We start from the raw sequence: 15,990 nt of genomic DNA on the forward strand, positions 1-15,990 counted from the left end.
ACCCTGAAACCTCACTGTAGAAGAGTCTAATTGCTTCAAGATGCTTTCCCCTGTGTTGAATTTGCCTTTAATTAAAGTTATGTGTGTTTGTCTTAGGAACAACCAGACTAAATAAAATCGCGGCTGGGACCATAGTATTTTGAACAAATACTCGCCAGGGCATAGGTGCATAGACCTTAAAAAGAGCGTGTACACACACACACAGAGAGAGAGAGAGAGAGAGAGAGAGAGAGAGAGAGAGAGAGAGAGAGAGAGAGAGAGAGAGGAGAAAGGAGAGAGTCCACAATTCAGAAACCTGATCTTTTTGGCCTCGAAAGCAGAAACTCGTGAAAGTATTTTTAGATGTCTGTGGAACTGAAGTGTAAAGTAGAGAAGTAGGTTTTGATCTCTACAAGCCAGTACAGTAAGATGCTTCTCTGGCCTGTGACCTTTTCTACCCTCTGTCTTTCTGTTTGGATGCATAGGGATGCATTAGGTGGTTGGTACCAGCAATTCTATCTTAGAAATCAAGTCATACCATGTTATCAGCCTTCTCTAGTTCTTCTCACAAAGGACTTCTAAATTATTTAATGGAAATCTTTACATCCTGTGAGTGATTGCAGCCCCTACCCCTCTCTACACTGTCATCGTATAACTTCCCTCTGAAGGCTGGTCTTGGATAGTTATAGGCACTTGGGCTCTAGATTGTATGGACTAAATGTTTCTCTCTTGACCACCTCTGAAAATTGGGGCCCAGCCTGTGATGTTCTTTATCCCTTGACTCACAGCTGTCTGCTTCCTGTTGATACTTGATGGATCTTAGGCGAGACACACTCTATTTTGAGTCACACAATACTTTATTTTTATGTGTATGAGTGTGTAGGCAGAGTTTTTTTTCCTAACAGCCTGCTCCCAAATAACCGCACAGAGACTTAATATTAATTATAAATGATCTGCCAATAGCTTAGGCTTGTTATTAGCTAGTTCTGACAACTTAAATTAACCTATTTCTATTAATCTGTGTGCTGCCCTGAGGCTAGTTTACCTCATCTATGAACTTTGCATGTTGCTTCTTCCACATCTGGCTGGCTACTCCTTGTGACTCTGCCTTTCTTCTTCCCAGTGTTCTCTCTGCCTTGAAAATTCTGCCTAGCTACTGACCAATCAACTTTTTATTAACAACGAGAGCAACACATCTTCACAGTGTACAGAAGGATTACTCCACAGCATGACTGTTTTACCTACATGTGTGTATATGCACTGTATGCATGCTTTGTGCCCATGGCAGTCAGAAGCAGGCATCAGACCCTTGGAACTGGAATTACAGATTGTGTCAGCCACCATGTGGGTGCTGGGAATGGAACCTGGGTACTCTGCAAGAGCAGCGAGTGCTCTTAACCTCTGAGCCATAGCTTCAGCCCCTGCATCAGTTTTTAAAGGTGGATGACTCCACTTGGGGCCTCACTTGACTCTGAGCCATTTGTTTTCCACTTGATTTTCATTAGATGGTGAAAGGTCGGCAGTGGGGCCTCATTGGCAGGAGTAAGCTACTAAGGCAAGTACTTTCACATAATCCCTGGTCTTTTTCTTATATTCCTCTTTACACTGACCAAAGAACAGCCTCTGCCACTCATTCCCACCACCATAATGTTCTGCCTAAGTGTATGGGACTAAACAACCATAGACTGAGCCCCTGAAACATGAAGATAAATAATTTCTTCTCTTGTGGCTGGAGACCTAGCTCACTGGTTAAGAGCACTTGTTCTTGCGCAGGAACCAGGTTTGTTTCCCAGGTTTGTTTGACTCACAAGGCAGCTCACAACTGTCTGTGTCTTCAGTTCTAGGGGATCTGACACTCTCCTGGACTCCGCAGATATCACGTATGCATGTGGTACACATATATACATATAGGCAAGCACTCCTACACATGAAATTTTTAAAAAGACTTTTTCCTCTCAACTTTTCTGTAAGGTATTTTGATGGCAGAAGCAAAGGGTAACCAGTATGTGACAATGTGAGTGAGATGTCTCCTGTAAGTCTCAGGAGTCTAGATACTTGGTTCCCAGTTGGTGGCTGTTTGGGGAGGAGCAGAACGTGTGTCACTGTGGGTGGGCTCTGAGATTTCAGAAGATGCACATTATTTTACATGTTGTCTGTGTGTGGTTCAAGATGTGAGCTTTCAGCTGCTGCTCCAGCTGCCATGTCTGCCTGCTGACATCTACCTGTACCTGACAACTACTGTACGAGTCTGACCCCCTGGAGCTGTAGGCCCAAATTAGCTCTCTGTTCTAAAGTTGTCTTGGTCATGTGTAGCTGGAGTTTTCTCCCCGGGTCCCGCCAAGCCCCGGCAGTCCCTTAGCCCACTTATAAAATAAACACAAAGACTCTTACATTATTTAAACTGCTTGGCCATTAGCTCAGGCCTATCATTGTCTAGATCTTACATCTTAAATTAACCCATTTCTGTTAATCTATACTTTGCCACATGGCTCGTGGCTTACTGGTACCTTACGTCTTCCTTGTCCTGGTGGCAGCTCCAGGCAGTCTCTCCCTCTGCCTTCCTGTTCCCTCAATTCTCCTCTCTGTTAGTCCCACCTATACTTCCTGTCTGGCTACTGGCCAATCAGTGTTTTATTTATACAGAGAGATATCCACAGTAGTCATGATGTTTTATCCCAACAATAGAAGAGCTAGGGTAGAAATTAGTACCAGGAAGTAGACTTCATGACAGACCTGACTGACCATGCTGTTGTTTGTTTTTGTTTTTGTTGGGTTTTTTGTTTTGTTTTGTTTCGGTTTGGGTTTTTTTAGGAGGAATGGGGAAAAATATGGGATTTTAGACTAGAAAAACAGTTGAACACTAAGCAGAGCTCAATAAGCCATAGTAGTAGGAGCTTGGAAGTCAGTAGTGCTGAGGCTTATGTGACAGTGGAGGTTCAGATCAAGGGGTTCCCGCAGGGATCAGTGTTAACCACTGGGCTACAGACTGTTATTGGGGTGCTTCAGCAAGGAATCTGGCTGCTTTCTGCTCTCATCCTAAGAACTTGCCTGAGGATGAATTAAAAAGTAATGGACTTATTTTTTTGGAAGAGGATGTTTCAAGACAGCTTCATATTGGCTCTGTTAAGTGGTTATTAGTAGCACTTGTATATGCAGGTCTACAATGAAGAAGAACTAATGGGTCAAAAGAAGTGAAAAATACACAATTTGGAAAAGAAAAGGAACCTACCACGCTGGATGTCACAGCCAACTCTTCCTCTGTGAGAGAGGCTGTAACTGTTAAAATTAGCACCATTAAGGAGAGGCCAAATCTGCATTGGCCTAGTGGGAAGGTTGCTGCTGCTCTCAGGGCCAGACTCAGCTAAGCTTCCAATGTGTAGAAGGAAAAAGAACTTTCTAAGGAACTTCTGCCCCTAGAAAAGAGCAGCATCAACAAAAGCTGCTCCAAGTGTGAGTCAAGGGAGGCAGGGTTCCCCACATTGGTAGTCATCCATGTTGGTAGTTATCTATGTTGGCAGTGCCATCCAAAAAATGCCAACATTAGAGGCATGAAGGATACAAGAGTAAAGATTCATGGACTCTTCCTTCACAGGTGTTTTTCTATTGCTCTGATAAAACACTATTTCCAAGACAACTTACACAAGAGTTTGCTTGGAGCTTATGGTTCCAGAAGGGTAAGATACCATCACACCATGGTGAGGAAATGGTAGCAGGCTGGCAGTCATAGCGCCGTAGCAGCAACTGAGAGCTCACACCTTGAGCCACAAACAGGAAGCAGAGAGCACACTGGAAAATCTCAGAGCTTGCCCCAGTGACCTGCTTCCTTTAGCAAAGCCAAGCGCCTTAGTCTTTCCAGCAGCATCACTAGCAGGGGACCAAGTAGTCAAATGCAGAACACAGAGGGTACCTCATTAGACCACCACATAATACAAACACACACAGGATAGAAAGGGTTTGTAATCACCCTAGATGATTCTGATGGTCAGTCCAGTTAGTGAAACACCAATCAGGACACGCCACAGTAGGAGTAACATCTCAACGAGGCTTCCCAATGGGTGTTGTATCCCGACAAGTTACAGGTGGGGTGAAGAAGCCTGTGGAAGAGAGGGGAGTTTTTTTTAGTTCATGTATACACAGACACAGATATACACACACACTTTTTAGTAGATAGTGCCTGTGTACAAGTTAATTTTGTCTTCCGGTAAATCATGTTAGAGTTACGCTCTTGTTGAAAATTATGCTGTAAATGAAAGACGTAATTAGTAGGGATGAAATATGACTAGAATAGATTTAGAAACTAGAAACCATTAACAAATACTGTTTTTAAGTTGTTTGCAAAGTTGGATTAAGTAAGTAGTTGTCCTACCTGTAATCCAATACCTGGGTGACAGCAACAGGGGGGTTACTACAAGTTTGTGGCCAGTTTAGTACATGTAACAAGACCTCGTATCAAAACATAAGCAAGTGAACTAAGTATGTCAACTGAAGAATTTTGAAGATGGCAGTGTGTAATTGTTGCCTGCCTGGCTGGCTGGCTGACCTCCTCCTCCTGGTTGGCTAGCAATGCCTTCTAGGGCTGAAGCAACCCCCAGTGCAGGGGTCAGAGAGATCCTGGGAAACTCGGGCACTGGTAGAGAGCAAAGCAGGGAGGCTGGGGGTGGAGCTCTTGAGCACACAGTCAATGACCTGCCCTTAGTCACTCACAAGAAAGAGGGCATCTGGAGCAGGAGGTTCTCACGCTAAACGGCAACCAGGCAGTTCAAGGGTCGAGGCCATTTCGATCAGTAACGAGTGCCAATCCTTCACACATCCACATCCTCCTCTCTAGCCCTGGTTACTGCCTTACAAAGTACCAGCATCCCTAAACACCAGTCCCACGGAGTGTCTCAAGACTCTGTTCTGTCACCTCTTGCTTGTAACCTCCGCTGAGTTCCAACGCGGCTGCATTTATCTTGTTTCATTATCGGATTGCCAGGGTTAGAGTCCACGAAGGGACTGTTGGTTGAGATACTGGACAGGCGACTTTCCTCTTTGTCACACATTTGTCACAGTTCATTTGTCACACTCTTTCCAGTCTTCCTCACCTCTCTTCGGATGGTCTCACTTATCCTGGGACAGACATCAAAGAATTAACTCAGAAACCCAAAAACTCTGGAATTAATACACATCACCTGTTCTACTTTGTAGGCACTAGAGTCTGAGGATGTGTTATGTTCAAAGTCTGGGTTCCTCTCCTCCCCCTTCCCAGCCCTCAGGGCCTCTCAACATGCTGAGCAAATGCTGTGCCCTTGAGCTGCACCCCCAGCCCAGTAGGGTTTCTTAGCTTTAGAAACAATCCTCCATTTCTGTCACCACACCCCTGACCCCTTCCCCAGGAGAACCCAAACCAGAAGTATTAGTGCTGACTGCATTTGAGAGCAATCTTGGGTACTTACAGCCGCTTATCACCAGGCAGTGGTATCGCCTTTAATCCCAGCACTCAGGAGACAGAGACAGGCAGATCTCTATGAGTTTGAGGCCAGCTTGGTTTACAGAGTGAGTTCCGGGATGGCCAGGGCTACACAGAGAAACCCTGTCTTGAAGAAAAAAAAAAAGTCAACAATCACATTTATATTTGTTACTCTCCTTGTCTCTGTGACAAAATGCCTGATAGGGACAGGGTGGAAGATTTTGTCACCTCACAGTTTGTCATGGTGGGAATCATGCTGCGGGATGGACTCTGGCTCCATCAGAGCCAGTGGGAACAGCAGACACCCCCTTACCACAGACTGGGAATCAGAGCACACAGGCAGGAACAAGGGAAGTGTAAAACCCACATAATGACTTACTTCTACCAGCCAGGCCTTACGTTTCCTAAAAGGCTCCATTACCTTCAAACTGGCGATCCAGCCCTTTAACAAGGCGGACATCAAGGACCAGCACCTGAGGTTGCTCTTTGACTTACACACACACACACACACACACACACACACACACACACACACACGCACGCACACACACACACACACACACACACACACACACGCACGCACGCATATCATGATGAAATTGCTTTTAAAACTGAGGAACGCCAGTTGGTAGTGGCACTTCATGCTATAGGGATTTTCCTTGGGGCCAGTAGAGTTAACACCCCCTGGCAGAGTGGAATTTAGTTTTTTATTGCTTTTATCACTGAAGCTATTAAGCAAGTCTGTACTCTAAAAGAGGAATCCAGACCTTTTATCTCTTGTGGTAGGACTGTCCAGTTGCAAGCTAATGTAGGCCCACCCTCCTTTGAGCTCACTGACCTAAAATTTAGTTGTTGAAATAAGTTAAGTGCCATAAAACATTTTGGTTGCATTTGAGTTCACGTTTTAGAACTGGAAAAGGGTTGTGTGACCAGATGAGTAAACTCAGGCTAATGGATTTGAGTGACTTATATGTAACGGAAACCTGTGAGTCTCATTTTAGTTTTTCAACCTTCATTAGCTCTTTCATTTGCTCCCTTGTGGCTCAGGCCAAAGCTTTTAATGTGAAATGCCTGAGAAAAGGTAGAATTGAGACCAAAACCATGTATGGTCCATGCTCTTTCTTCTATGCCAGGGACCCCAAAAATCCAATGTCCATCGGAATTATCTGTGAGCCTGCCCAGCAAGATTGTGAGCATTTGCATTTCTTTCTGGTTCTCAGCTGATCTTAGCTAATGCTGGCCCCAGGACTTTGCTGGGGAACCACTTTGAACCTGTGCTAGGAAGCAAAATTCCTCTTAGCCCAAGGACACAGATTCTATCAAGAACATGTGTTACAACCAGATAATAATTTCCAGTGTGTTCATTGTTGTACCTAGACTTGAGAAAAGTAAAAAACAAAACCAAAGCTGAAGTTTTACATTACCTTAAAAAAAATAGAGAACACTTCTGTGTGCTAGGGAAGTTGAAGAATAAGCAAGACAGAACTTCCATACTGTGAAGACAGTCTGTTGGGACTGATGGACAGCAAAGTAAAGGCCAGTTTCAGAGTATTGTCTGGTCCATCGAAGAAAGTGAAGAGGGCAGGCACCACTCTGATTGAGCCTGGGAGAGGCAGCACAGTGCAGATTGCTGAACCTTTCTGGAGTAATAGCTCTCTTGAAATAGCAAGGCAAGACTCTGAGGTGGGATGGTACTCAGTGGCCTCAAGAAACAAGCGAGGAGCCAGTGGGTTAGAGCCCAGTGAGTCGTGAGAGTGACAGAAGCTGAGGCTGAGGAGAGGGAGCCAGGATGCCTCACACACAAATTTCTACTCCATGGCCAGGACTTTGGATTCGTTCATAATAAAAGTACTTCACTTTCCTGGGTTTCCCTAAGATTATTTAATTTTTTTTCCCTCTCCACAATGACATCTTCTAAATGGTGTAGATGAAATGGAAGCAAGTTTAGGTGGTTGGGATTGTGAGATTCCTGTTGCAGAACTGAAATGCTTGGGTCTCAGCAACTATGGAGGAGCTGGTCCGCATCACGATCTAGTTAGTCTTAAGCCTCTTACTGACCATAGGAAGGGTGGGAGAACACCTAACCTCAGCATCAGGGCCAAGAGCCAGGTGTCATGGCTCACACCTGAAACCCCAGCACTCAGGGTCAGGCAAGATGACTGCTGTGAATTCAAGCCTGCCTATGTTGTATGCCTGGACCCTGTCTCCAACAAAAAAGCATCGGGGAGGTGAATTCACATCCTCCTCTTCTGTGTGTGCCCTAGCGTCTTTGAACCTCGGTTCTTTTTTTTTTTTTTTTTTTTTAATTTGTTTATTTATTATGCATACAGCGCTCTGCCTGCATGTATCCCTGCAGGCCAGAAGAGGGCACCAGATCTCATTACAGGTGGTTGTGAGCCACCATGTGGTTGCTGGGAATTGAACTCAGGACCTTTGGAAGAGCAGCCAGTGCTCTTAACCTCTGAGCCATCTCTCCAGCCCCTCGGTTCTTTTTCATGCATGAAAATGTTAGAGTTTTCCTTTCTGCAACTGGTAATACTTGGATTCTGGCTTGTATGTAACTAGTGCTGGTACGGTTGGGGAACGGTTATCTCTGTTGAGTGTTAGATATTTAATCTATTGGCTCCAGAGGCAGGGAAGATGTGGAAATCTCATGGAGCCCATGTGGTAAAAGACAAGTTCCATTTGAGTAAGGTTTTCTGTGAATGAGCATGCCTGAAAAGTCATCCTTCTTAAAGTAGCCTTGAGAATGTCTTTCCTTCCAATAGACGTTTCCTCTGGTAACCGGGAACCAGAAGAATTATGTTTACTTCTCTTTCTTTGGAAACTGGAACTTGCCAAACTGAAACTCAGGGGCCTTGAATAGCAGCTCAAGTCTCCTTCTGATAAAGAGCCTTGGGAAATAGCCCATCCTGGTCTTGAGGTATTTGTTTCAGGGAAGTTTGCATGACTCATTGAGTGGTTTTTGTAGGAAAGGAAACCTCCATTGCTGGCTCTTTGCCTCTGTGCTAGGACTGCATCCCCATCTGTCCGAGAGTTCCTGCATCCCTGAGCTGCCCTAGGGATGCCTTTGTTTGCTTCCGGTTTTTGGCTTAATATTTCTGATTTTTTATTTTGTTTTGTTTTTTAAAGAGCAGCCCAACCAGTGAGATAGAATCCATAGCATGTCCCTTGTTTTACAGAGTGATTGAGCGAACGGCCATGTTTCAGCATGGTGGTAGAAGACCAGCCCTCGAGACGCAATGCTAGGTTTAGATCTGGGCTCTACTGCTTATTCTAGGACTTTGGATAAGCTAATAAATTCCTCTATACCTCAGTTTCCTCTTCTGTAAGTTGAAAAACAATGGTTTCTTATAGAATTACTGCAGTATAGTGTTTCAGTAGATTCTCTGCTGTTGGTAGTGGTGGTGTCATACAATTGCTTTAAAGTTCAGTCACCGCCATGTAGCAGTAAAATGTCTGACAGTGTGCTGCCCAGACCCCTAGCCTCTCACCAGGCTGTCCTCTCCTCCTGTGCCGCACCACTGTCCTATACTCAGGCTGCCGCCAGTTGCTTGGGACATCACCAATGCATTGACTTTCTCTTCAGGGGACAGGGGTTGGGGTTGGGGAGTGAGAAAGGGAGAATGTCAGAGAGAAGAAGGACTGGAGGGGACTAAAAGCTTGGGATCGGTCCAAGTGTCAAAAGCAGAAGCATTCCAAGAATCAAAAAGCATCACAGGATGAAAGCAGCTTTATGTAAATCGTGCGGCTGATTGTTTGTGTCTTTTGGTTACTGCTCTGTTGAGGGCTGCCCTGAGCCTTATGAGCTGAGCTAAACATGCCCTGTTAAAATAAAACATGACACCATAGGGATTCCTTTTTTTGTGGGACATAGCTATAAAATGGGTTTTAGGGTTCAGAGAGTATGTTTTTAAAGAATATTGACACCGTGGCCACCATGGCAGAACACAATAGTGTGGGGTTTTCTGTTTGTTCTCCATTTAGGCGAAGGATTTTTACTTTAGGTGTGTGGGAAATCCCCTGGGAATCTAGTACAGGAAGCTCTGAACTCAGGAGAGTCTGGGGTCTTCGTAGGACTTAAGAGTTTCCCTTCCCCTCCCCTCCCCTCCCCTCCCCTCCCTTTCTTCCTTGTGGCTTGAACATAGACCTTACATGCTAGTCTTTGATCCCGAGCTAGCCATGCTGTGGGGAGATGGTGGGGCCGGGCTGGAGGAAGGAAGTCACTGGCAGTGTGCTTTGGAAGGTTCTGTCCCCTCCCTGTCCCTTCTCTTCTCTCCACTTCCTGACTGTCCCACTGTGCCATCCACACCATGACGAACTGAAACATCGTTCCCAGGTCAGGAATTTTTGTCGTAGTGACAGTAAGTCTGACACAGTGAGGTTGGTCCCACACCTTTGTGATGATGCTAAAAACAACCAAACTGTACATCTTATCACGGTGAATTAATAGCATGTGGATCATATCTCAATAAAATGTGAAAATGTGCTTATTTTATTTCTTCAGTCTTTAGTAGAATCATGCTTCAGCATTATATGTTGATTCAAAGGCTTAGCACAGGGCTTTTGAACCTAGGAATGACGTATATTTTGAGATAGGAGCTGTCCTACGATGTTTGGGATTCTTAGCAGTTATCTCAGCCTTCTACATATTAGCTAGGGCCCCTCTTCTCTCCCTTGCCTATTAGTAACCAAGACTGTCTCTGAATGTTGTTCAATTCCCACCCTCCCCCCACCGTGTGTGTGTGTGTGTGTGTGTGTGTGTGTGTGTGTGTTCAAGAGAGAGAATGTGCATGTGTATATGCATGTGGTGTGTGTGTATGCGAGAGAGTATGCGTGAGTGTGTGTGTGTGTGTGTGTGTGTGAGTGTGTGTTTGAGAGAAAATGTGCATGTGTATATGCATGTGGTGTGTGTGTATGCGAGAGAGTGTTGTGTGTGTGTATGTACAGGATGTCCCCTCAGTCTGCTTAACCTTCAGAGTTCATACTAAAAGCTGAGTTTCCTAAGAAGGACCTCATTTTATTCACTATTACTCAGGGCTCAGAACAGTATTTGACACATGGAAGTTACATATGGTAGTAAATATGTGAGTGGATGGATTTAGCCATAGTATCAATAGTACTTAAAAACACACAAGTATTGTAGTATCAAAAGTACCTCATACTTGGGAGCACATTCTCATAGCCCATCAGCACTGTCAGGAAAGCATGTTTAAAAGGGAGTTTAAATAGGTTTAGTGTAGGTTTTAGGTAATTTACCGCTTTGGCTCCCACTCATTCCAATCCGCCAAACTTTATTTACAGGTAGACAGATGCTTTTAGCCAGTGTTCTATACATAGGCTAATCTAAGGATATCAACTATTAGGTGGTGACCTGGGGCACCCTCCATTCCTATTCCTGCAGTAACTGAGCAGGTGTCTGCCTGCCATCTAGATGGGAGCTGGTCCCTGTCCACTACTCACCTCTGAAAGTGCCCACACTTTCCTCTCTGCATAGGTGAGGAAACATGCTCCCTGTCAGCTCCGAATCAAAGCTCTGTCACCTACGAGTCCTGCTTTTCCACCCAGTGATATCCAGTATCCCCCACTTGAGTGTCTTGTTCACGTCGGCTCTGCTTCTGGTTCCCGTTCAGAGGCTAAATGTTCATGTCTCGCTGCTGCTGCCAAGTGCTGCTCTGGGGATTGTCACTTTCCTGAGAGGTGCCAGAACATAAGTAGCTCGAGTGTGAGCCTTAGACAAGGCTGACGCTGGGGAGATCTTGGGGCCTGTGAATGTCTACTACTTTGTTCTCACGCTTCCAGTCCCTGGAAATGCACGCAGCAGCTTTTATCTCCTGCCCCCTCTCTGTCTTCTCTGTTAAAGCAGTGGTGCCAGATACAGATTCTGAGCACTGAGTTTCTTTGATTAAGTGACACGTCACATACTCTGCTCTGTCTCGTGTCGATGAGGCTATAGTAACTGCTGGCTGGCGTTGGTGGCAGAGTACTTAGTACTCATTGTACATCAGTGCTTTTACATAGCCATTCTCTGATTTCTGATAGAATATTTCACAGGTGGATAAAATGGATGAAGTCCATTGTAGTTCTCCACTGTCCCACAGACCCCAGGGTAAGAGCCCAAGGGCAGATCTGGAGGGACAGAGGGGCTCAGCATTGCGTACTGTACCCCAGGAGAAGGATCACATTCTGGTTTGTTCAGCTTTGCTACAGGTTCCCCAAGGTGCATGCTCTGTGAGTGGGAATAAAGATGCTGAATGGGAGCTCCTTCCCTCTCTGGTTAAGTGAATTTAAAAACTTCTGGCAAAGACAACTGACTCATCCCTTTCCTGTCAGATAGGCGTGTCTCTGTGTGCCTGGTCTTACTTAGAGATTAAAGCAGCAGCTAGCTCTTCTATGGCTGTAAGATACAGAAACACCCAGAAGTGAGTCTTCTTGAAATGATGACTTGCTTGGTTTGTTTTGTTTTTTAACCACACAGACTCAGAATGCCTTTAGTAAATAAAAGTATGATTATATGGCTGCAGTGTAAAATTGCAAGTATGAGTCTCTGTCCTTGTAGGAGGCTGTTTCTAATTATTTGTATTTTTGGTATTCTGTTAAGAGCAATAAATACTGAACCTTTTTGTAAAATACAGAGGAAAATGATGATTGGGGGGACTGGTCTGTAATGCTCTATTAGTAGCAGAGTGCAAGCATTTTGAAAGACAATAATTAGAAAGTCCCGAAACTACAGGGGAAAACAATCATCTTAACTCTAAATTATAACCCAAAGTCTGATGGTTATGGTAGAGCACAAAATCACACTCATCCACCATACTTTATTAAAATACAGTCAGTGAATTCTTTACTTATTGGCTCCACCAGGAAAATGTGTCACAGCCATCAAAGACGTCAGTTTAGGTTAGTATCTGGAGTTTTCCTTTAAAGCCAATGTCTGAGGAGTTTCTGTTGTGGAATTGGAAACGGAGCCCATCTTCTCAACACTTTATTTCTTCCTTATTCCTTCATTGATGAGCGGTTTGAACGCTACCTCCATAATGAGAGCAGACTGAACAGGCGGCACATCATTGAAAATAGGGCACATTGTTGCTTCCTCTTCTTCTCACCTTTTGGACATGGATTGAAACCTTTGGCTGTTACATTTATGAAGGTAACACACAGTATGTGGATATTGTGCCAGTCCTTGCAAAAGCTGACGCACGCACTCCAAAGGAGCATGAGACGATAAAGAACAGGATTTTGGGAGAAATTGCAGAGTAACATCAAAATCCATCACTCACCAAATGCAGAGTCAGTTGAAGATGAAGATTTTAAGGATAAGACTGGACTCTTCAAGGCCAGTATCCCATTCACTGTGGTTGGCTTTAACCAGTTGATTGAAGCCAAAGGCAGGGTCAGAGGTCGTCTCTACCCATGGGGTGTTGTGGAGGAAGCAAAGCAGGGGCTAATTCTGTGCTTTCAGGTTGCTGCAGAAGAAAGTGATTGATGATGAGGCAAGGATTTATGTTTAATCCAGGCCAAAAATCAATAGCACTAATAAAACAAGACTTAAAAATCGTTAGTTATAAATTGCAAAAAATGGCCCCAAAGGGAGTGGCACTATTAGGAGGTGCAACAACTTCCTTGTTGGAGGAAGTGTGTCACTGTGGGGGCGAGCTTTGGAGGTCTTTTCTCAAGCTTCACTCAGTGTGACAGCCAGTCGGCTTCCTGTTGCCTGCAAGATGTAGCACTCTCGGCTCCAGCACCACGTCTGCCTGCACCCTACCATGCTCCCCACCATGATCATAATGGGCTGAACCTCTGAAACTGTAAGCGAGTCACCCCAGTTAAATGTTTTCTTTATAAGAATTGGTCATGGTGTCTCTTCACAGCAATGGGAAACCCTGACTAAGACACTTATAATGATCATGACCTTCTAAGTAATGGTTTGAATCTCTGTGGTTTAAGTCATCCAGTGACTTTCATGTCAAGTTTATTTATTTGGCTGAATGCATCAGTGCAATAGCACTGATTTCAGATGTGTCTGTAGTTTGAACTACCCATAAATAAAGTATGCAGTCTTGTCACATATGGAGGGCCCAATGAACAGCTTCAGAGGAGCTATGGAAGTGGCTGACCCTGTTATGTTTCTTGAGTTGTATAAAGTAAAGTAGGTATCTTCCATTCACAAAAATTCAGCCAACATGTCATTGTCTTTACATGTGTTATACTTTAATCATAAGTTCATGTACAGCCCGGTGGTGGTGCACACCTTTAATCCCAACACTCGGAAGGCAGAGGCAGGCGGATCTCTGTGAGTTTGAGGCCAGTCTGGTCTACAGAGTGAGTTCCAGGACAGCCAAGGCTACACAGAGAAACTCTGTCTCGAAAAAACAAAAATAACAACAACAAAAAGTTCATGTACATGCCTTTGCCTCAAACAAACAAACAAATAAGCCAACAAATAAAAACATCAACGTGTGTGTGTGTGGTGTGTGTGTTTAACAAGCACTGTTCCTAGTGTGGTTATATTTAGAGTGACTTCCACCTTCTTGATTAGACACTTGTAATTTTGTTGTCCTCTGGTCATAGAGGATAGCAAAGTGAACATTCAATCAGCAAACCCATAGCCATAGAAAAGAAGGCAATTATTAATCAGCTGTGGTGGGAATTTAGGCTCAAGAGAAGCTGAATGCCCAGACACAGTTAATTAGCTCTTGTTCTCCAACTGATGATTTACTGTCGGACCCGACGTATCCTCCTTTGATGGATCTGTCCATTCACAGCACTTAGCTTTAAGGAGATGCTGCAGTCACACAGCTTGGGTTCAAATATCAGATCTTGGGTTTGCCACTGGACTGTGACTCCAGGCTCTGATGACTTGCAAACCGTACAAGCAAACACTAGGTGAGCATTAATTCAGAGGTAGTCCTGCATAGGAAATAGCCCAAGGACACGATCTCAAACAGAGCTGAGGTAGAGGAGGAGTGAGGGCTTGCCTGCCCCCCTCCATAAGAGCAGGCCTGAAAGAGACATGCCATCACTCCACGTTGGAGACCATCTCTACTTCTGGTCCTGACTACATAGTGAAGTTTTCCATTGTCTCTTTTAGCCTGCAGAAGTGCCTCTTTCAGGGACCTGCAGGAATGGGTGGTATGGTGTTTGAATGTTAGTCCTTATAATGGCATTCTAAAAATGGTGAGCATAGTGTGTAGCCTCAAGTGTCACTGAGTTCTAGAGCCCAGTTGGGGACTTTGTTGCTGTTGGCACCTGTTACTTCTGCCACCATTTACAAATGTAAGCCTCACCTTAAAAGGCTGTTATGGGAATGAACAGAGATGCTAAAAGTGGATATAAAGATATATAGATAGAAAGATATGAAAGTGGATAAGATGTTGGACACATACTAAACACTCAGCAAATGTTTCCTGTGACTCTTATTATTCACATATAAAACAGCAGCAGACTTGGCTTGTTCAAGAACTTGACCACCATGCGTCTTAGTGTAGAGTGTATTATTTAAGAAAGATGCTTTTGCTGCAAGCAATGGACAACAGGAAAAAAGTCAATGACTTTCTACTGAGGGGTGGGGAAAGAGACAAGAAGTGAGCCTTGGTTTGGGGTTGAAAGGCCTAAGATCGAGTTCCTGTTCCATCATTTAATAAAAGATGACAGTGATTGATGGGAGGTATGTAGCTAAGTGGTAATATGACATTTTGGATTCAAGCCCCAGCACTGAGAAAACGTGTAAATAAGCAAATGATCAGACCCTGCTGAGTCTCTCGTCTTCACCGTGAGGTTGATAACGATGCCCACTTGGGTCTTGGAGGGTTGCCGTGGAGCTCAGGGGTGAGACTGTGTACATGGCAAAGCTTTGTTAGAGATGAGCTCTGAGATGATGACTCCTAAGGAGGTGTGTTTCCTTGTCTCCATGCAGTTTCCACCTTGCTGCTGCGAAAGGACACGTGGAATGTCTCAAGGTCATGGTTACACATGGTGTGGATGTGACTGCCCAAGACACTTCTGGTACGTGGTTACTAATCTCTTAAATCAACAAGCCAGCATGAGAATAGGTATCATAAAGGTGGCACATATTCACTGTGGAGTGTGCAGACATGCCAGGAGTCTACCATTTCTTCATTGTTTGTCTCTGTGTGTTTTCATCTTTGGTGTGACTAGTCAGCTGGAGACTATATGCTTCTTTTTCTCCAGCACTGCATTTTATATTAATTTCTAAGACTATATATATAGATCAACCAATATCTCCTAATTCTTGATTTTGTGTAAACTGATAAATATGGTGAATTACTGGTAGCAGATTTCATAGCTAGCTTAGAGCTCTGGACAGAAGGATGACTTTAATCTTGACCCTGGCTATACTGTAGGACCTTCAAAGTCATCTGGGACCTGGAAGAGATGAAGGAGGAAGGGGAAAGAAAGAAGAATAAACAGTACACTGCGGGGGTGGGCAGAAGGAGGAAGGCAGAAAGGGGGGAGGGGAGAGAGAGAGTATGGTAATGGTTAGTGTTGTCAGCTTGGCAGAATTTAGAATTGATTGCCTGGGAGATTGGCCCTGGGCATGA

General features: G+C 44.4%; 1 protein-coding gene across 5 annotated transcripts in view; it reads left to right on the forward strand.

The window, feature by feature from the left end:
* The window catches only part of Rai14 (retinoic acid induced 14), a 143,241-nt gene that overhangs the window by 91,324 nt on the left and 35,927 nt on the right, over positions 1-15,990 (forward strand). For all 5 annotated transcript variants that reach the window (XM_052743124.1, XM_052743127.1, XM_052743128.1 and 2 more), the window contains exon 4: positions 15,345-15,433. In XM_052743124.1, coding sequence (XP_052599084.1) covers positions 15,345-15,433 — 89 coding nt within the window. The remainder of the gene's footprint in view (positions 1-15,344; positions 15,434-15,990) is intronic.

This window comes from Peromyscus californicus, unplaced genomic scaffold (genome assembly GCF_007827085.1).
Source record: "Peromyscus californicus insignis strain IS unplaced genomic scaffold, ASM782708v3 Scaffold_18__1_contigs__length_77618521, whole genome shotgun sequence".
Lineage (NCBI taxonomy): Eukaryota > Metazoa > Chordata > Mammalia > Rodentia > Cricetidae > Peromyscus > Peromyscus californicus.